General features: G+C 41.3%; 2 protein-coding genes across 3 annotated transcripts; both read right to left on the bottom strand.

The window, feature by feature from the left end:
* Positions 1-2073: 2073 nt before the first annotated feature.
* LOC115350655 (alpha-1-antitrypsin-like) lies at positions 2074-8414 on the bottom strand. 2 transcript variants are annotated; one of them, XM_030036488.2, is made up of 5 exons: positions 8161-8414; positions 5805-6476; positions 4850-5120; positions 4139-4286; positions 2074-2399 (listed from the first exon to the last, which is right to left on the bottom strand). In XM_030036488.2, exons 2-5 carry the CDS (start codon positions 6457-6459, stop codon positions 2190-2192), a joined length of 1284 nt encoding a protein of 427 aa, XP_029892348.1. In that variant the 5' UTR covers positions 6460-6476; positions 8161-8414; the 3' UTR covers positions 2074-2189. The 2 variants fall into 2 exon arrangements, with proteins under 2 accessions (XP_029892348.1, XP_040974997.1); XM_041119063.1 differs by lacking the exon at positions 8161-8414 and adding an exon at positions 7341-7358.
* A 6626-nt stretch (positions 8415-15040) lies between these two features.
* Positions 15041-21499, bottom strand: LOC115350666 (alpha-1-antitrypsin-like). The gene is made up of 5 exons (XM_030036496.2): positions 21279-21499; positions 18934-19603; positions 17162-17432; positions 16333-16480; positions 15041-15314 (listed from the first exon to the last, which is right to left on the bottom strand). Exons 2-5 carry the CDS (start codon positions 19589-19591, stop codon positions 15123-15125), a joined length of 1269 nt encoding a protein of 422 aa, XP_029892356.1. The 5' UTR covers positions 19592-19603; positions 21279-21499; the 3' UTR covers positions 15041-15122.
* Between the last annotated feature and the right edge of the window lie 1014 nt (positions 21500-22513).

The following is a 22513-nucleotide window of genomic DNA, read 5'->3' as shown; positions in this document are numbered from 1 at the left end:
CAGGTCAGTGAAGAAGGAGGGGGAGGAGGTGCTCCAGGCACCCGAGCAGAGATTCCCCTGCGGCCCCTGGAGAAGACCATGGTGAGGCAGGCTGTCCCCCTGCAGCCCATGCAGGACCGTGGTGGAGCAGATATCCACCTGCAGCCTGGGGAGGACACCACACTGGAGCAAGTGGATGTGCCCTGAAGGAAGCTGCAGCCCCTGGAGAGCCCCTGCTGGAGCAGGCTCATGGCAAGACCTGTGGCCCATGGGATACCCACACTGAGCCAGTCTGTTCCTGATAGACTGTGCCCCATTGGAAAGACCCGTGCTGGAGCAGTTTGTGAAGGACTGTCTCCTGTGGGAGGGACACCACGCTGGAGCAGGGGAAGAGCATGAGGAGGAAAGAGTGGCAGAGACAAAGCATTACGAACTGACCGCAATCCCCATTCCTCATTTCCCATTCCCCTGCACCGCTCAGGGGGAGGAGGTAGAAGAGTGAGGAGTGAAATTGAGCCTGGGAAGAAGGGAGGGATGTGGGGAAGGTGTTTTTAATTATATCTTTGTTTCTTACTCTATTTTTAATTGGCAATAAATTATATTAATCTGCGACAGAGCAACTCTCCACATTGTGCTGCTGGTAACACCAGCTTCTGCCTACTCAATGCTCAGGAAGGTGTCCAAGTCATCTTGCTGCACCCCAAACAGCAGCTCTATGGGGAGGGATTTCTTGGAGGCACTCATCAGCCTGAGGTTGCAGAAGCGGGTGGACGGCACCATGATTAGCTAGCGTTTGGACAACGGAGGCATGACCTCCTGCACTACTGTCAACAGTTGCTGGAACTAGAGGGTGTTTTTTGCCACATCCAGTTCTCCTGGGGAGTCCAGGCATTACTATACATGCACAAGACCATTAAGGATGCACATTTGTGCAATAATGTGCAACTTTATCTGTTACAGAAGGTAAATTCTTGCCCTGCCAGAAAAGTTGGGCCCCTTACTCTGGAGTGACTAATGAGGAATGGAGATGGGAGCAAGGGGTTGGGAGCTGGTAGGAGGCAGTTGTCAAGCTGGAAGGAAAAGGGTTTTTGTTTACCCAGGAGCATCCACCATCTAGGATAGGAAACGTTTCACGGGTCTATGTTTCTGTTTCCCTTCTTGGCCACTGAGCCCTGGAATGACTTCAAAGATGAAGGAGACTTCTCGTGGGATTCACAGTGGCATGAGAGGGAGGGAAAGGATGGTTTCTCAGCTGAATGGCTTCTGAGCTGAGGACTCAACATGCAGGACATGGAAGACATAGGGACATTCTCAGTCAGGAGTAGAAAGGTTTATCTGCATGCAAGGGACCGTGGCACCGCTGATGAGTGAGTGTCCTGATTTCAGGTGGGATAGAGTTAATTTTCTTTCTGGTAGCTGGTATAGTGTTATGTTTTGGATTTAGTATGAGAATAATGTTGATAACACACTGATGTTTTCAGTTGTTGCTAAGTAGTGTTTAGACAAAGTCAAGGATTTTTCAGCTTCTGATGCCCAGCCAACAAGAAAGCTGGAGGGGCACAAGAAGTTTGGAGGGGACAGAGCCAGGGCAGCTGACCCAAAATGGCCAAAGGGGTATTCCATGCCAATGGATGTCATGCCTAGTATATGAACTGGGGGGAGTTGACCTGGTGGGATCGCTGCTCGGGAACTAACTGGGCATTGGTCGTTGAGTGGTGAGCAACTGCATTGTGCATCACTTGTTTTGTATATTCCAATCCTTTTATTAGTATTATTGTCATTTCACTGTTGTTATTATTATCATTATTAGTTTCTTCTTTTCTGTTCTATTAAACTGATCTTACCTCAACCCACAAGTTTTACCTTTTTCCTTCTGACTTTCTCCACCATCCCACTGGGCGGGGGGGGGGGGAAGTGAGTGAGTGGCTGCGTGGTGATTAGTTGCTGGCTGAGGTTAAACCATGTCCGTGAGGTAGGGAAATGTTTGTTGGTTGACAATCCCATGGCTGCCTATTTGGCCTGGGACATTTTGTAAACATGGCCCACTCGTGCTTGTCCCCAGCTGTTTATGTATAAGTGAATAATAACTTAATGTAATGTTTATTTATTTATTTGTTAATTAGGGATCTGTTCTAGGCCCTTTATGCAGAGAAGTCCCTGGGAAGTGCACAAGCTCTCTTCTCTGCAATGGGGAGTACAAGTGCTCTGGCCTAGTCTTCCTTAGCAGCTGGGTTCACAATTTTCCCCATGAAGAGGATGCCATGGCTGGTTTTGTCAACAATCATCATCAGGAAGGGCCTGTTGAATCTGATGTGAGGAGGAGGAGGAAACCCTGCAGACAATAGTGTCAGTTCTATCATGGTCACTGCAGCAGCTTCTGTGCCGTTTTCACTGACATCCACCATGGCCCTGTGAATCGCCTGCAAGCAAAGCAAAGATTAAAATCAAGGTACAGAAAAGTAAGAAGCAACTGGGGACAAACTTGCTTGCTTTAACTCTGTGATAAGGTAGTTTTTAAAAGAAAGTACAGAATGAATGTAGAACGGGTGTGAAAAAGATACTCAGGTCTAGCCGTTCCAAGACAAGCAGTTTGCTCCTAGTTCACAGAGAGTTTTCAACATGCTGGCAGAGTCAAACTTGGCTGCTTGCAGGGCCTGAGCAGCATAGAGAACATTTACTGTTCTGTTGTTCTCAGAGTAAAATTTTGTCCTTAATGTTTAACACAGAAGAATAAGTTTTTAATTTTGCATCAACTTCTGTGTATGCAAAAAAATTCTCTCTGCAAAGACACAATAGTGACAAGCTTTATAGGGTGTCTTTCTGTAACACAGCCCACTGATATGACTTGACTTTACAGGGCTGTAAGTAGGTAGTACCTACCTGTAGTAGGTATAGCAAATTCATATTTCTAAATTCATGTGATCTTATTTCATTGTCTTTGGTCAGCCCTCCATGTTTTTTCTTCATTGTTCATAATGCACCTGAAAATTCCTCTTATGAGGTCCTGCTACCCTTCCTCTATTCACTTGTCCTATATCTGTAATCCAGGTGTTTACACATGTAGTAATTCAGTGTGAGGAATCACAAAATCATTTAATAATATAGGTTGGAAGGACCTCTAGAGGTCTTCCAGTGCAACCAACCACCTTATACTGAGTCAACTCTGACACCAGATAAGGTTGCTCAGGGTCTCATTCAGTCAGGATTTGAGTATTTCTAAGGATGGAAATTTCATAGCCTCTCTAAGTAACCCATCCAAGTTTTTGATCACCCTCATGTTGAATTTTTTTTCATAATGTCTGATGAGAATTTCCCATTTTCTGTCTTGTGTGCATTGTCTCTGTTCCTGTCACTGTGCACCTGCAAGAAGAGCCTGGGCCCATGTTCTCTGCACCCTCCTAATAGGTATCTGTAGACAGCACTCAGAACCTTCCTTCACCTTCCCTTCTCCTGGATGAACAATTCCAGGTCTCCCAGCCTCTCCTCATACACCCTGCGCTCCAGCCATGCAGCCATCCTGCTCACCCTCCTCTGGACTCATTCTGCTCCAGTATGTCCACATCTCCCTTGCACTGGGAACCCCAAACTGGATGCAATACTCCAGAGGTGGTCTCACCAGTGCAGAATAGAAGGGAAGGATCATTTTTCTCATGACATAAGGCATATATTCCCTGGGACACTAGGGAAATTCCTTTACCTGTCTGTGTGCCAGTTTCTTGTTTGTGAAATAGGGCTATCCCTGTCCCACAAGTCTTTTGTCCATATAAATTCTGATGTGCTCAGATAATGCAGTAATGAAAGGTGTATACATAGGATAAGAGTGACTATTCCCAAACTTATGTCATAACTATGACTCTTGTCATGCATTAATTACTTTGCACCAGCTTTTTGTGAAATTATTCCTGTTATTCTTTGTAGATCTGTTTTCTTCTTCAGAGACCTTCAAGCCAAATTGCAGGATCTCTATGCAGTAAACAATTTAATATTAAACTGTAGGAACAACAGCCATTTATTTAATCCCTAATCTTTCCTTCCTTTATTACTATCAGTGAGCTACGACTACACTCCAGAAGTGGGATCAGCCTACTTGTGGAGATAAAACCTACATGTAAGTGAGGCAGACAAATCTCTTGATTGACATCTCTGTTTGCATACTTACTTTGGAAACGCTCAGAGGGATTTTTTCTACCACTCCAGAGAAATCAGCCTGATTACTGAACGCCTCTGTCACACCCATTTTCTGAAACAGGCCCTTAACATCATAGGAGCCAGACATGGAGAATTTTGGAAGATCCAGGTAGATGTTTCTTTTCAAAAATAAAAGAAAAGTGTGAGTTTATTAGTGCAAGATCCCTCGATGCAATAGCTGTTGCAGGTATATACCCATCCCAAATACCCGTGGAGCTAAGGCTTGGCTTTCTAAGACAGTAATAAATCCCATGTTAGAGAAGCAGAAATTGAGGTACCTCTCCCACCAGCCACAGTCTGATCAGTGGTGCAGGGCCACAGTGCTGGTTTATGAAAGTGACTGGCTGGAAATTATCATCCAGACTGGAGAAAAAGAAATTGTATTTTGTTTTGAACTGGATTCTTCCTACTCAAGGCAGGCCTCCTGAGGGCAATGTACCCATGTGCAGGATCCTCACAGCTGGTAACACTCCTACTGTTGTGACTGGGGGAGCTGAGGATAGGGTTCCCCTTAGATACAAAATTGCCCGACACCTTGTCTGATTTAAAGAAACTATGCAATGCTTGTTCCTCAGAGCTGTACTTAGCAACTCATTGTGGCATCCTAAGCTTTACTTTCTTTGCCTGGATAAGTAGTTATGGCCTCTTCAATATTTAAACAAAGCAGCAGTTAAAAGATTACCTTTCTTCAAGTGATTGCATCCAGTTAAACACTGTTTCTTTTAGCAGAGCATCCTCCACCTGCTTCATCATCCCTTCATCAGGCAGAACAAACAATGCAGCAGCATTTCCTTTGTATGGGATTTCTACTACCCAGCAAGACAACTTCTCATCCCTATGGATATTAAAGATGTCCTTTTGATGCATCATTTTGACCTTAACAGAATTCTTGGCATCCAAAAAGAAGTCATCATCTCTGGTGTCCAAATTTTTGAAAGGTTTTTCCCAGTAGCCTTTTGACAAAAGAATGAGTATAGAATTGAATAAACTGAAAAAGAGACTAATAAAGGCATGTCACATTAGCTGATACTTAAAATACTGTATTTGAACTGTAAAGGCAACAACAAGCCTATCTCAGTTTAAGAATGCTTGTTCCCTGGCCATGAAAAGAAGCTTTACATCATTTCAATGGTTCTAATAAAAATCACACAAGAAAAATATAGGCTGAGGATTGTCATAGAAAAGACGTGAGCCTTTGCCTGCTAAGGCAATGGTAAAACTTCCACAGACTCCCACTATACAGGCTCCAGGCTTATTCCTTTCATAGAAGTGTCATCCGTGTTTGACGATATCCTGCACGGCCAAACACCTGTGCCTTTCAACAAATGATCATAAGTTCCCAACCTTATCCATTCTGAATATTTTAAGCTCTGAACCTGGCTTAAAATTGATATGACATTGATCAGTACTTCTACAGGTTCTTTTTTTCTTTCTTTCTTTTTTTTTTTTTACTCATATAGAAAATGATTCTTCATACCTGGCTTTCAAATATTTCCTTATGTCATTTAAAAGTAGAAAGACATATTTTAAATTAGATGATAGAATAGGTTCACAGTGTGAAGAAAGTTACATTTCTTAGATCTGGATAAGACTTCCAGAGCTTATGTGTATAACTGCTACCCATGTTTGTCACTCACCTTTAAAGAAAATGTAGTTAACCAGAATCATCTTGGTGTCTGAAGAAAGTTTCTTGAGTAAAGGAACAATTTTCCCATGGGTTTTTGTATCTATGTAGTTATTGATTTCCTTTATAGCCTCTGAAGAATTCTGGAAGTTACTAGAAATAGCTTCAGAATAATAAAAATTTGTGACATCATCCAAAAATTTTTGGAGCAGTTTCATTCGATCGTCTATGAACAGGGCATTGCCCATGCTCAACTGGACTTCTCGGTGAGGGTCGTTCAGCAGCTGGAGGACGCGCTGAAATCCCTCATGGATCTCCTGCTCCTCTATCTCTGTTAGGTTGAAGGCAAGGCCTTTGTGCAGCTGACGAAGCGTGTTTGATCTGGCCCCCAGGGAGAGCATTGCAAAGGCAGTGGAGATGCTCAAAGGAGAGAAGAAGATGTTCTTGTTGCCTGCTTCCTCTCTGACCTGCTTGTAAAACCTAAATGCGAAGTCAGTGTTACTGGGGGCTATCTTGACATGAGCCAAGTTTTCATCTTCAGCCTGGGAATGGTCTTCTGGGGAATGGGGTATTTTTTGTTCCTGCTGTTCATCATTGAGGTTGGACCTATGTTGACCCTGGACTTGAAGTCCAAGAAGCAACAAACACAAACACAATGCAGACTTCATCTTCCTTCTGAACAGTTCTGTTAAGAAAGAACAGAGCAACTTTCAGATCTAGAGAATTTTCTCTTTCCTGCATAAAAATAGTTTTTGTATTCTAGATATGATTTTCAGATGTCAGTCTTTACTATTACTGCTCTATTTAGAAATACGCTTTTACTTGGCCTCCTGGATAGTCTATTTCTAGCCAGTTCTATCAGTTTCTGACCAATGAGCAAAGGAAGGAAGATATTAATGTGATATCACCAGGAAATAATTGACGTTGTGTAGGCTTTTTTGAGGTATTACACCTGAAATAGTTCTTGCTTCTGACCAGCATGGCCTCATTGCACTTCTAAGTGCCTTTGGGTTCATGGCTGAGTTCACCTATTGGCCCCCATGTATTTGGTAAGTCCTTTGGCACAGAGACTGACTTTTGCTGATCTGTTTCTGTAGTACCCATGGTCTTGTTATGACTTGGGTTTTCAAGCACTGCAGTGATACAGAGATCATGTTGGTTGTAGCTGTGAATGAAATCCATTTAAATGCTCACCCCTTAAACTGTTTATATCTTTCTGCCTCTTGTGTAGCAGCTCTAAACTCAAGAACTGTATTATTTCAAAACTTTACCTTAAATGTTTTAGCAAATTGAGGATAAATCGAGAAAGTTTATTGGCTCTCTCTATTGCACATAAACTATCCATAAGGTTGCAAAGCCCAAGACTCAAGAGCTTAGGAAAAGCTATAGTGGAATCTGCCTTGCTGTGTATGCACAATTTGATGACCTTTCCTCTTCCTTTAACTGACATAAGCAAATACTACATAATCCCACAGTCTCTCTTCTGCCCTTTTCAGGGGAAGAACCATGAAATATACTGGAGAAGAATGTTCTCCATAGGGTGCCTCACCTAAATTATCTCAAATGACAGAAATTCAAAAACATGAAGTAGGCAGTGGCCTGCAGAAAAATAGACACAATCTGAATGTTGTTCATAGCAGCTGTATACTTATTCTGGAGCATGGTATTCCGTCCCAGGGTCTGCCTTAGGCTGTGTGTCTAATGCCAGGTTTAGGTCTTACATCAAACTTTTCACAGGGAGTTGTTAATTCTGGGTTCCCCATTTTCTGGCTGCCCAGTATAAATTATTGAATATACAAGCTGTGTAAGTGCTGAGTACAGGAGCTGTTCTCAGTGTGTCTAAAATGCTGGATAAAACCATCAACTCTGGGAAAAAAAAAAGGCATTCTAAATGGAGGTAGTTCATTTTGGTTTGGCAAGTACTCTTTTCATAAATACCCAAATCTGCTTTTGAAAGAGACTAATTTACCATTGAGGCCACTTGGGTGCAAGTAGCCTGGTCTTTAAACACACTAGAGGTACAGGGACATTACTCTTAGTAGCCCAGCATCAGCCTGGAGTAGTCAGGACATTGCAACTATATTTGCTCCTCTGGGAGAAGAGACAAGGTTTTGTTCTTCACTTTAGCATTGACTGTTGAGTACTCATTTTGGACCTCATCTCTCAGTCATCCTGCCACTATAGGTAAGAGCTGGATCACTGACTGAATCCTGCTTCCAACATTTAGAATATGCTTCCAGAAGCTAAAATAATTTCCAGTTACTGCACACAATAGATTCATCTCAGAATTAAATATTGTGCAATAAATGGCAGAGATCACAGACAAAGTGAATTCAAAGACTTCTAAGAAAGTATAATATAGTACTTACAGTGCTGGACCTCTCTTTCACAGTGCTTCTTCCCTATTATTTGTTCTGCTGGGTAGTATTAAGTTAATGTCCACTGGTAAATATTAAACAGAGCAAATAAGATTGATTTGCAAAGCAAAGACTGAGTAAGATATTTTTTTCTGGACATCAAACATTGTAAGTCTATTTTACTGTCATATAGGCAGAATGATGCCAGCACCTAGGGTTTTGAGGGGAGAGAAAGAGCAGGGACCTTGCTACTCTTGGGCTTGAACTAAACTGTGGGCAAAAGAGCTTTGCAAGGTAGTCTGGCATAACTGTGGTAAAAGAGCTTTAGAAGAAAGAATATTAGAAGAACTGGAAACCTAAGATAGGGCCAAAGCAAGGTCTGTTTATAAAAAGGATGCTCTGACCCACTGAACTTTCTGCATGGGGTATCCTGATGCAAGGATGCCATCTAATTGAATACCCAAGGCAGCAGCAAGTTTGTTCAGGAATAGCTCAGTATCTCTACGTTGCCCTGCAACGCACACTGCAAGTATGCCCTAACTGGCATTATTTGAAGGGCTCATTAAATTATTAGATAAAGGATAGTTGCAGGCACTGGTTAGCTTTTTGAGAGACATTTGATGAGTATTTTAGAAACTACTGAAGTGAAAAGCAAAGTATTAACATGGCTTGAAAAATAGCCAAAATAAGAAAACAAATGGAAGAATGAAATGGGCAATTGTTACCATGGCAAAATGTTAGCTGGGGAGAAGAGAGGACATCTTCTTAACCCTTTGCTACATACGAATAGGATAGGCATGATTTATATACATACTATATGTGACTTACACTGGGATCCCTCTCAGAGGGAGCTGAGAGAAATAGGCACAATTTAGCTATTTAGAAGGTTATTTAAGGATGAGATGCATGGCACTCATCCCAATTAGCAATGACTAATTATTTCCATTGAATGTACATGATTTCACCTCAGGTAAATCTACAGTTTATCTACACATAGGAATCTACCCACTATAGTGCTACTATCTCCTACAAGATAGAAGCAGAGTTTGTCAGAATGTATTTCCACAGAGATATTTTTTTTCATGATGTGTGCAAGTACCCAGAAAGTTTATTGCAATATTATGTAAAATGACCAAGGTTCAGCAGCAGCAAGTATGTTGTTGCTTAACTCTAGCAAAGACAAGATATTTTTCTCAAGTCTAGGCCTGCCTACATAGATAGCATGAATCTTTCAGCCCAGCCCTAATGCTTGTCTAACCATCTGAAGGATGGTACTATTTTCAGTGAGGAACTGCTGGGAACAGCAGAGTTTCTGCAGTGATTCCTCCATTTTCTCCCAGGACATGCAGCAGCAGCACTCAGAATGTCAGGGAGAGAGTAGAAAGTTGCTGCTGTCCCTGCTCACCACTCCCAGGCACCAGCTCCTCCGACCCTCACCCAAGTCTCCTCCTAGGCAAGGTTAAGACCAGCAGCTACATCAGACCCACAAATGACAATTTTTGTCTGCAAACTTCAAAGCAATCAGCTTCTCAGCAATTCCAGATAGATCAGCATGGTTAATGAATGCATCAGTCACACCTAGTCCTTTGAAAATCTCCCTTAGGTCATAGGTGCCAGAAATAGAGACTATTGGAAAACACGAGTGTCTCCTGTTGAATGCAATGGAATATGAGGCTGAATCACCACACATGGGTATCACCAGCACACCTCCCAGATGGCAGCATCTGTGAGAACCCAGGGAAGGGAAAGCAGTTTGTTACTTCTCTGCACATTCCTGTTTGTTAGTGCAAATGGCTGTGTCCCCAGAACAGATGTCACTGTGAAATGTGAGGCTAAACTGGAAAGTTTGTGCAGAGTTTCGCAGGAAGGAGATCCATCCAGGGGAATTTCACAGAGGAGGGTATGGAGCTGGATGCTTCTAGATAAGCAGTGGCTGGGACAGAGGGACTCCTGCTCCAGGAGCCAGGGAAGTCATATAAAGGACTGACAGATGTGCTTTTCCCATTGGCCTGATAATGGTCTATATGGAAGGAATTAAGGAATAATTCAATTATCTCTTTCACTACTGTCTGCCAGTGACTTTGCTCAGTTATGCAATATGTCTTGGTTCCTCCTTACAGGAGGAGTTTCATCCCATATCATTAACTTACTCCTGTTCCTACTTGGTTGTCAGGTTAGTATATGCCAGCTTTGCAAGTTATATTTCTGGGTTTTCCAGGGCAAAGGATTTCTGGCTGTGGAAACAAAACATCAGCAAGATGATAAGGATTGAGCAAGAGAAATGTGAACTTTGCATGATAAATCCTCATGCAGCCATTTCTTGTTGCCTTATAAAGATGTACCACTGAAGGTCTGTCTGCAAAATTTCATATAAATAAACTTATTGACATAAATAACTCCATTAAAATCAGGAGATTGGCATCATTGCAAAATTTCTGTAACTAGAATAAGAATCAAATCCTCTCTGTATTTTTATCTATTTCTGTAAAGGGCAGCCCAACTATGATGTCCATGTCTTACAAATACTCATCATTTTCTCCTCAGATAAGGAAAGTTATTCTGGCTCCACTTCAAAAAAAAGCATGACTGACAGAAAGAAAAAAGCTGAAGGTTAAGCAAAAAGTCTGTGACAAAACTGTGAATAGAAACTATTCTTTTTTGCTTTGTTTTCAGCCTCTTTCACCAATGCAATAGGAATCTCTGAACTAAAATTTCATATGAACTTATAGTTTGCTAGATGAAAGCTGTATAAACAGAATCAAATAATCTTATTATTTTCTTCTGTGTTACATCTCAGAAAGAAATAAAGTTCTTTTATTACCAGGGTGTGATTCCTTTTCTCATAACAGACTTTTCACCTCAGATAATCACTTTCATCAGTTTGCAGAAAACAATATTTTAAATTTTCTGCTTTGTCTGTACCTAATCTCCTAGCACTGAAAGAAAATGTGTTTCCAAGAGCATACAAGCATTTAAGGCCTCATGTGAATTCCATTGGAGTCAATCAGCCAGCATTTTAATGTTCAAGATGGGTAATCTCTCACTGAGAGCTCATCTCAGGTTTTACTGATATATTTTCCATAAAGTTCCCAGATGAAGACATTGGAATTGTAGACCTGCTTGACACTGCCAAGGCTTTTCAAAACTAGTTGTTATAAGTTATTTAAAAATCACTAGAATAAAAAAGGGGAAAAAATAAGTAATACTTGATGGACTGCAAGACCAAAATTTTGCTCTCAAATTGAATCTTAGCTTGAATTTGTTTTTCCAAAAGATACATCAAACTCAAGTAGTTAAGACTACAGACCAAAAAACTTAATTAAGTATAATGGTACAAGAACTTAGAGATGATGTATAACTCCCAGAATTAAAATAAATGATAGAAAAGTGGTGGGTCCTCCTGAGTGTCTGTGAGGTTAAAGGCCAGCCCTTCCAGCAACTGAGCCTGGCTCGTGGCTCTGGAGCCCAGGGCCAGGAGGGCAAAAGCAGCAGGGATGCTGACCAGTGAGAAGAAAATGCTCTTGCCAAGTTCTTGGGCAGTCACTTGCCTGTAAAACCAGAAGGAAAAGTCCATGTTGCTGGGGACTATCCATTGGCAGGACCCAAAAGGGTCTCCCTTGTGGGGATGCTGCTCCTGTGGTGCTTAGTTTTCTTGTTCTGCTTGTGGCCACTGGACTGTTGACAGCCAGGGACAACAGGCTCAAGTGCAGCAAAGGAGCATTGCATGCAGTCGTGGGTAAAGCAAAAGTAAAGCCAATTCAAGGTTTCTTGATCTAATTGTAAATAGATTTCACATCTGGGTACCATGCCAGAAACAATTCCTAAATTCATCCCATCTGGCCCTTTGAGACCTTCTATAGTTATTACTTTATCAGGTTATAGCAACATTTGTCTTTCTGATCTGTCAGTAAAACCATTTCTAAAAATTTTTAGCAATCAAAAAATACAAGTTTCCCTTTGGTCTGGCACTGTCTACAAGAATGAATTGATCACAGGGGATCTGGTTACATCTCTGATTCAGCACTAGTTTGGCAGTGGTATTACTGCAGTCATGGTCTGCTTTATTTAACATTACTGTCAGATTCAAGGAGTGGGGAGCTGTGCACTTCATCACCTCCCTCTCTGCTTGCCCCTGCACAGTCGTTGGAAGGAGAGCTGCATGACATTGGCCTTGGGTGCTGAGCCTTTCTCAGTGGGGGGATCCAGCTGCCAAAGGAGACTCTGCAATGGCCTTTTTCTGCCATCTAATTCCAGTTTGCAGAGTCAGGGCAGTACATAGCAAGCAGTTTGCACATCTGCCAAAAAACTGTCAGGTCCCCAAACCAGTGACAGAATTTCTGGTTCATAATAAAACTCTTGGTTTCAACATTTTTAAAGACTGGGGCAGGACATGGACAATGGACAGTGGCTATGCCTCCACAGTAAATTGTATCACATTTTAAATTGTATTTAAGTTCATTTATATTACAATGTAATAGAATTAAACTTGCATATTTTACGCTTCATGATAGTTTCTATGTGCTCGTCTGTGAAGTGTTTCAGATATCAACATCATTAAAGCATTGCTGTATAATCTGAGGACCAGCACAAACCCTTAATGAGGAGCAGCCTTTTGAAAATAAGCAAGCACAGTTACTGTGACAGCAAATGCACAGGACTGATCAGAAGAAAACAACAAAACACATCCATAGGAAGTACATGGGAGTCTCACAGTTTGTGACTTGCAGCAGTTTTGAAGGGTGTTTCCTGAACTGCCTAATCTTATTCCACAGAAGGGAAAAGGGTCCTCAGTTCCCTCATTTTTGGGAAGTAGCTGGTGAAGGCCTATCAGCATGACCTGGAACTTAGTGTCATTCAAAAAAGGCAGATTACTATCAGAGGGGGAGCTTATAGGGCTGAATGACAGAGTGACAGCTTCCCACCCCCTCAGTTGGTCACTCTGGCTCCGTTTCTAATAGTACATTGAGCAGTGCTGTGGCACAGGCCTGGCCATCAGCCTGCAGGCACTCATATTCTTACATTTTTAGTACAGTTTCAGACAGAGGTATTGCTCATGCCAGCTACGATTCTTCTGAAGAAGTCCTAAGCATGTTTTTGCAGTTAGCACAGGCCAGTGGGTATTTCCAATAAGCAGCCCAGATGTCTTGCAGTGTCAGAGTTAAGCAACATGGATATGAGCTGTGGTGAGCCAGTTGACCTCATGGCTAAAGAACAGACCTTGGAGCATTTTATTTACTAGCATAGATGTAAACTCTGGGGATATAACCAATCTCAATGTTTGTTTTACCCCTTCCAGGTATTCATACCCCATCCCTTCTGAACTTCTATTTGCTAATGAAACACAAGATTAAATCTATAAAGCAATGCCAGTAGCACCTTTTCGGTGTCTAGCCAACTAAAAAGTTCCCGAGCTCTGATTTAGCCACTGCTTCCACATAGGATGCTTGTGGAGAGTTTGCTGCGTTAAAGTGGGACTCAGAGAAGCCAACACAATGTGAGTGGATGCCATCAGCTGTGAATGTCACAAAGGAGAGTATGGCAAAAGACTTGACCTTCAAAGGAAGTGCCTAGGCCTGGTCTGAAAGTGACTGACTTCCCCAATGTGTGATTTGAAGCTATGCCTTCCTTTTCCTAGAAGCCCTACCAATGTCACAAGATATCATTGCTTCAGCCACCACCCACTCAACAGTGTAGTTTGCAGAGAATTCATTACAATTTATCTGCCAAACCCGTTCTCCATCCAGGGAAGGGCAGACCTGGATTTCCATCTTCCAGGCAAATATCCTTACCAACGCTCCAGGTCCAATCCTAGCTCTCCTTTCACAGGGATCAGCCTGACCAGCCTGGAGTTTAGGATGTTGGAGGTATGGGATTGTCTGCCTTCAGGAAAGGGAGGGATCTGAACATGAATATTCCTGAATATCCTGTACCCAAGGCAAATGCTATAACTGCACAGACTGGTATGGGCAGGTAACAGTTGCCTTGGAGAGGCTGGACTCTACAGAGTAGCTCCTTCTTGGGTACTAACTAACTGCTTTATTATCAAATTGCGCTCATGACCCTATAGACTCAAACTTCTGATTTAAAAAATTAAACTCCTGATCACTTAACATGATATTTTTAAAGAAACTGTATGAGGTTCAACATGCTGAGAAGGGTCTGGGTTTTTTTAACCTAAGTCTATTCTGCTGTAACCCTGATCACTGTTAAATACCTTTACTACTGTTAAACATCTGCTGTTGATTCCTCAGGATGGAACAAGGAGGGAGTCAGGCTGACACCACACCAGAGTGGCTGTGTTTCTGTCAGCATACATGCCTTTTCTTGGTGCTCCAGATCCTCACAAGTGCCAAGCCTTGGTTCTGGATTTTGACACTGCCTTGGATCCATAAGGCTGCATTAGGAGAGAGATGTCAAATTGGCACAGACATCCTCAGAGAGGTCAGCAATCATTTTCTCATGGAAACACAACATGACCTTTCTCCATCATTGACACCCATGTGGAAGAGAAGAACTAAGATATCCCTGAGTGGATTGAGTTTGTATGTTAAATTTCCACATCAGCCCTCCAGCACCAGGACCTGGTGAGAGCTGGCAGCAGCTGGAGCAAACCTCAGCATTTTCCATCCTTTCTACTCACAATTCAGGAGTGGCCTCTTTGTTCAATCTTTATTTACTTAAAATGTTTTAAACTGATTCTCTCAGCTGGATACTTACCTTGTTCTTCAAAGATGGCATACACTGGTCATTAAAAGGCTGATTTATAAAATTCTTCATAATTCATGAATAGGTGTATCTCAGTGGTTACTTTCTACTGGAGGAGGAAGCAAGAACAGTGTTCTTAAGAATGATCACACTCTTGTTTCTTTGGAAAAAGAAAATTGTTAGTAACTGTTTTGATATAATTTTAATCACATTGAACTATAATAGCATGAAGAATGCAATTCAAATCACTAAGACCACCCACCGACCAGTCATTTTTCAGTTGGGTTTACAATTTTTCCCATGAAGAGAATGCTCTGAGTATATTGATCAACAATCAACAGCAAAAATGGACGGTTGAATTTAACAACAGGAGGAACAGAATGTGGAAGAAAATCTGTGCCAGTGACTGCTGCAGCCTCTGTGCCATTCTCATGGATCTTCAGCAGGGCCTTGTGAGCAGCCTACAATGAAATAGAGCAAGAATTAACGTATGTGGAGTATGAGGTGTGAAATGATTAAAATTAGCACTAGGTTAATTCAGCTACTGCCTTTCATAAAAATGGCTGGTAGGCCAGGAACCAGGAATAAGGCCACTATAGCCCATGGTGGTTTTTTTAGCAATGTTGTCTCAATAAGCAAGTATTCTCACATTTAGAGTTCCTCAACACAAGTATATCCAACACAGACCTTAAGGACTGCACACCTTGTGGAATAAGTTGAAAGTAGAATATTCAAGCAAATTCACAAGGAATGACAATTTCAGAGATAAAGGAAGTTGGGCTCCGGAACTGCTCTGTATGTTTCCCTAACAGCATGTGCGTTACAGTTTAGCCAGTAGAAATTCAACCTTGATACCAATTTCTTTTAAAAAATTATTGTTCGGCATTTTTAATCTTTTTTTTTTTTTACTAGCCCCAAAATGTTAGAACATTGTAATTGCTGCTTTCAGAATGGCTGTAAGAATGCTAATCTTTCTCTTCACTTTATCTGTTTCTCTTCACATTATCTGTTTCTCTTCATGTTATTTTCAGAAACAGGATGTTTTCCTCAAGTCTGGTCCATCTTACATGATTAGCACTCATCAGGGCCTTCAATGGCAGCAGAAGTTTTAAAATCCTTTAAAATTATAGAATGCACATATTAGAAAAAAGGCCACTTTTCTGCTAGATATGCTGATGCAAGGCATCCCCAGTACAGATATCCATGGGCACTCCTTTCATGTGCAGAAACTGGACTGTGTTTAGTTTCTGGGACAAATGCTACACCCCTCCCAACCTTTGCCTGTCAGTCCAAAGACGGTACCCTTATCTCCAGATCTTGGAGAAGTTCAAGAAAGTCTGAAGTTACTTTACCAGCTAAATGTTCTAGTTCAGAGTATCAGCCAGCCCTAGCCATAAGTAAAATTTCACTACTTAGCTTAGGGCAAGACAATTGGGTGTTGAGGAATCCATAGACCATTGCTTCTGCTGACAGACTTACTTTTGAAACCTTCACATCAAGACTTCCTGTGATTCCAGACAGATCAGCCCGGTCAGAAAACACATCAGTTACACCTAGATTCACGAACATCTTCTTTAAGTCATAGGTGCCTGAAATTGATAGTTTTGGAATATACACTTCTATTCTCCTGTTAATTCAAAAGAAAATTATGGTAGTTATTGCAATCAAAGCATGCCTTGGACTGAAGACTCCCAACTTGCTAACTTGCTGGTGGTTTTTCTGTGCTAAAATGTTAGTCTTTTCATCTGAAAAAGATGGCAACAAAAAGAAGATGGGAAAGAAGATGGGAAGATGATGGTCTGGAGAATGGGAAAGGAGAACGACATCAGTTGGGCTTTCTTGTATGATTCTGCAACACGGTCACTTGATGGTAGAGCAAGAAGCAGTGGTGCCAGCATTTTTAGGACTAAGTTTACATTCTCCTCCTAGTCTTGCAGGTTTTTCTTTCGGAATTCACATCCCCCATTCCTTCTGAGGGATCTGATTGCTATGTCTCAGTATTACCACTCTTAACACATTGTGCTTGAGACAAGGGAAATGGAAACACTTAACATCAACCAGAAAATGCGGGGGGGGGGGGGGATTAAATTACCCAGCTCACAGATCTCTTCCCTCATCACAAGGCAATGCTGATTGTAACTTTTGCTGAAAGTATCAAATCATTAAATCATTTGGTCTGTCCCTTTATACCTATTCCATTGCTTAAATCTCCAATCAACAGCAAAGGCTAGTAACTGTAAAACCTGATCATAGTATTCAGACTGGATTCTGACTACCCTGAATCATCAAATCAGAACTCCATATTTACCGTCTTTCAAGTGATTTTTCCCATTTAGACACAGTGCCTTTTGTCAGGGCATCTTCCAACTGTTTCATTTTTCCTTCATTGGGCAGAATAAACAATGCTGCAACATCTCCCTTGTAAGGAATCTGCACCACCTTGCAAGACAGCTTCTGGTCAGAGTATGCTTTATAAAATCCATCTCGAGTCATCATCTTCACTTCAACTGAGGTCTTTGCATTCACATGGAAATAATCCTTGCGAGTCCCCTTAATACTGAAAGGATTTTCCCAGTAGGCTTAAAACCAAAAGAGAAAGAATGCAATCAAATGCTTATTTCAAGGAGGATATATTAATATAGCCCAGACTAATGTACACCAGATAAACCCATATCTGAAGATTTACACTCATACTTGAAGATCAGATGTATTCCAAGTTTATTAAAGATCTTGTTCCCTGTCATCTTTGCTGTACTGTGTCCAGTAACAACTAAATATCCCAGGTTAAATTTCATATGGACTTGTATGACACCTTTCTAAGTCAGATAAATTAAATGAAGTAACTTCATCATATTACCTTACATTATATTTGAAGAAAATGAAAGCTGACCAGGATCTAACAAGTTACTTTCTGGGTTCAGAACATTGCTTGTAAAGCAAGTTCCACAGCAGATGTCTGCCTTTTAAAAGGTAGCATGTTAAGCTCCTTCAATGCTTTTTCATATGTTCTTCATCTTGTAGCACTAAGGAAAAGCTTACATGCAAGAGCAACCCGAACTTTTGGGCCTGATCATAACTGCATTACAGTAAATGGAATAGGGCTTCAAGGGCTTTAATCATCAAAATGGTTTTCTCTTGATGTTTATTCAACTGATTTTTCTATGGTATTTTGTTTTGTATTAAATCAGGTCGTTCACTGAACAAATACAGAGGGATCACACCTTGCCAATCTGTAAGTATGTTCTCTTTTTTTTAATATTAAATAGAAATAAGATAAAATTGAAAAATAAATAATGGAATGTAAACTCCACCGTACTCTGGTTACTTTATAAGTTTGAACTTTCCTTCCTGCCCACCCAGCAAAAAAAGTATACTCTGGTATCATAAAGAAATGCCTCAGACTAGGGCACGTGAGACTAGGGTACCCAAATTTAATGAAGTACTTGAAAAAAAATCTGTTTTGCTGAAAGATCATCTATTTCCAAACATGCTTTTCTGGGTGGTAATTTTCATGTATGTCCTGCATGCTGCTACAAATGGAAATAACATCTAAGAGGAAGTTAATCATTGCCAAAGCAGTGCATTCACAAGTACCTCTTGGGATATGTATAATGTGATGACAAGCTGTAGAACATTTAGGCTCCAACTCCAGAGACACCTACCCATTTAATAGGCATGGACTGTAAGTAAATTAAAGTGTTTGGCAATTTTTGTTAATCTGCATCTTTGGAATTTATTTTTCTACTTCATACAAAATGTGAAAACGTAATTTTTTAAATAATTAGATAAAGTCTGACAGAAAAATTTACAAAAGCATAAATCTGTTGTGCTCTGGCAACTCCCTAAAACTTGAAGATTGAAAATAAATGAACTTTTATGCTTAGGAGCCTAAACATATGCTAGAAAAATTTAGATATGGAAGAGCTTTCAAAGCATGAGAACTTTCAATGTTTCTTATTATAATAGCCTAATCTTAATACTGGCCTTTCTTTTAAAAATAATTCAGAAATAATCTGGGGTATTCGTTTTAGTACAGGTTAAAGTGAGGTAACTGCAGTAAGTAACACCTATGTAACTTACCTTTGAAATAAATGTAGTTAACAATTACCATTAGAGTGTTTGGATCAAGGTCTTTAAGTATTTGGTTTATATTCCCATGGGTTTTGTTCTTTACATGATCATTGATCTCTTTTTTAGCTTCAGTGGAATTCTGGAAGTTAGTAGAAACAATTTTTCCTTTGTACAGTTTTTTGATGTCCTTCAGAAATGTTTTCAGTGGCTTCAGCTGTTTGTCCATGAACAGGGCATTCCCCATGCTCAGTTGCACCTGGCTGCCAGGGCGGTTCAGCAAGAGGAGGAGATGATGAAAGCCGTCATGTATCTCCTCCTCCCGGGTGTCAGTGAGGTTAAAGGCCAGCGCTTCCAGCACCTGAGCCTGGCTGGTGGCTCTGGAGCCCAGGGCCAGGAGGGCAAAGGCAGTGGAGATGCTGATTGGGGAAAAGAAAACGTTCTTGCCAGGTTCTTGGGTGGTTGCTTGCCTGTAAAACCGGAAGGCAAAATCTGTGTTGCTGGGGACTATCTGTTGGCAGGACCCAAGAGGATCTCCCTCACGGGGATGCTGCTCCTGGGGGTCAGTTGCCCTGGGCTCGTCATTGTGGTGGTCACTCTGGGTCAGGCTGTGGACATTGAGGTGAAGCATGACCACCAGCAAGCACAGCGGGAGGGTGGCCTTCATCATCCTTCACAGCTACTGTGTGGACAAAGAACAAAATGGTCTTGTGTGCTGGAGGTCAGCTGTGTCAACATCTTACCTTTTATTTCTATCTGCTACTACCTTTAACAGCTATGTGGTAACCACTGTTATCTCCTGACATGCTCCTTTACTATGGAAATGTTTTTTTAAATCCTTGTGCTTCTGAGTTTATCTGTAATTCTTATCCATTGCTGCCTACTTCAGTTCTGCTTTACTCCAGCTACAGAAGTCCCTTCTTACTGGAGAAAAACACGTGAGTATTAAAGAAAAAAAAAGAGTCAGAGGGAGAGAACAAGTGAAAAGGTGCTGGGTTTGGGGGTTTTTCTTGTCTCTGTGTAAATCCATTTTATGGTGAGGCAGCACATCAGGAGCGGCTCTTAATTCTTTTATGTTTATCTCCAAGAACTCTCAGGATTATCATGCTATTAGTGATTGAATGAGGCTTACGTCAAATGACAGTGCTATGTCAATGGAAAACAATATGAGATTGCAGCACTCAAAGTGGTATTCTTTCTCTCATTCCTGACTCATTTTAATATACAAAGTGACTAATAACAAGAGAGCTGGTAAAAATCTTCTGCTTCAATACCTGATTAGACCAGAATATGTTGCTTTCTTTTAAACAGCCACTCATGTGACATATGTCTTCCAGATGGATTCCTCTCTGCGTGTACCCCTCCCATCCTGGTCATGTGAGGGTGAGGTCAGTGGTGTGGGCTTGGCCCCTCCTGTCTTTCCAAACTTTTTATCAGCAGGAAAGCCTCCTTTCTTAAGGAAAATAGCCCTGTGGCCAGAGTAGTGCTCAGCAAAGAGACTAGATCATGGCATCTTGGCCATTTCTGACAACTGTGGCAATTTTTTGTGTTTGTTTGTTTATTGCTTTCCCTTTAACGGGTTAGACCAAGAACATGTTGGGATGATTTGTAGCATCTCTGATGTTTAACCTGTCAGAAAACAGAGCTATTCCAATAAAAATTGTACTAATGACTAGAAGAGCAACTCCAATTAACTTTCACCTAATGTCCTACTTGAAGCAGAACAGCTTCAGGGAAGATCACACAAGTTACCTGCTCACTCCCCAGTCAATGGCAAAGGTACTCAAAGACATGGGTTCAGCAGAGCAGATAAGATGTTTATTGGGATTTCCCCCACCTTGTGTCAGCACTCTGACCACTAAGATTTGGCTGAAAAGGAGCCAGCTTGTCCCTCCACGGCTTTGCTCTGTGAGATCTGAGTAAATCAGGACTTACAGGGTAGGTTGGCATAGCAAAATCAATTTGTGAATCCTGTCTGGACTGTGTTGGTGTAAGACAGCTCATTCACCTTAGTTTCAGTTATGTGGTTGTAAGCTTTAGGGAACATTAGTAATGATAAAAAATAAGATTGACAGATGGGAAGTCAGAATACTTCCCCCTTGTTAATGAAACAGATTGCTTCTAGAAGTGAAAGAGCTATTGGGCATAAATATTCAGAGCAGATTTATACTCTGTGGAGCTGCTATAATGTATCACCACAATTTGCTATTCAATATTTCTTGAAATTAAGTTCTGCTGTCATTTGAATGTTTAGAAATGAGGTTTCACCCTTGAAAGCAGATGTGCTTCATGACTCACTAGCTAAATGCCATACAGCTGCATCAAAATCGTTAAGGTAAAGATAACTGGGTACTTACATTACATTCAGAAGGGTCTTGCTCTTGTATGGGTTGTACTGTTTCTTGCTGCTTTACTCATACTGCTGTTTTCTTCTGTTAAACATTACATGGTTTCAAATACATATTACCTAGAAGGACAAAGCTGAATGCTGATGAAGCTAGTTTTCTTGGACATCGTATGCATGTGTCCACATCACTCCAAACAGAGCAAAGACCACGGGGCCCAGCTGGTCAGTAGAGTGGAGTGTTACATCCCAAAGGGTATGCAACTCCTAAGCAAATATTTATTGGAAATATTTCTGTGCCAAGGTCAGCTGCTTTGCCCTATACACTACCTGAGATGGAGATATCTGGTCATCTGGAGGCACACAAATTTGCCCAGCACTAAGCTCTGAAGGCCATGGTCAGGGTAAGTGAGCTGCAGGGAGCACCTGTGAGCACCAGCCTACAGGACTCCACTTAAGTGTCAACACCTCATCTTTTATTTCTACACAGTAGACACCCCACTGGTTACTATTAAGAAGACAATGAGTCCTCTTGGCCTCAGTAATGAAAAGGGTACCTCATTCATTCATGTAAGAATGGTGAATTTTAGCTGTATATTGAATGGTAATCTTTCAGATGCAGTGTCTCCTCACAACCTAATAATACTTTCTATCTCTGTTAAGGACCACCTAATATATCAAGATCTGAAAGGTACTTAACATAGACTTTAGCACTTGAAAAAGCTGTATAAAATATGTGTGCCATCACTGCAAGTGCCCAAACATGATACTGAACAAGTGCAACTGTTGTAACATATATAAACAGTAAACCAAGGCACAGTTCCAAATCTCCCAAAGAATAGCAAATAACAGAAGAGAGCAACCCAGACACATTAACCACTAACAAATCAAGGAAGTCTCGGACAATAAGGCTCAGCCTTCTTGTAAAGATGTGTTTCAGTTTCCTGGGATTCTTCTAATGGAATATAAGTGCTGTGAAGCTGGCTGACCAGCATTCACAGCTGGATGAACTGTTTAGATGCACGGTTTGATCAGCCAGCCAGGAGAATGCCTGCTCAGTCCCTCTATGCTTCTGCTGCACCTTGCAGGACTTGTTACCATCCACGCAGGAACAGGCGGCACAATTCACTGGATCCTGAAGAGCCAAGGAGCTGTGTAAGGAAAACCGTGCAAGCATGGCTGTTACCAGTCCCCAGCAGTGCTGCTTTCAGAGGTACTTCTTTATCTACTGGAATCCATGGCCTTGGT

This window comes from Aquila chrysaetos, chromosome 2, assembly GCF_900496995.4.
Source record: "Aquila chrysaetos chrysaetos chromosome 2, bAquChr1.4, whole genome shotgun sequence".
Taxonomy (NCBI): Eukaryota; Metazoa; Chordata; class Aves; order Accipitriformes; family Accipitridae; genus Aquila; species Aquila chrysaetos.
This window is presented reverse-complemented; position numbering and strand designations above follow the sequence as displayed.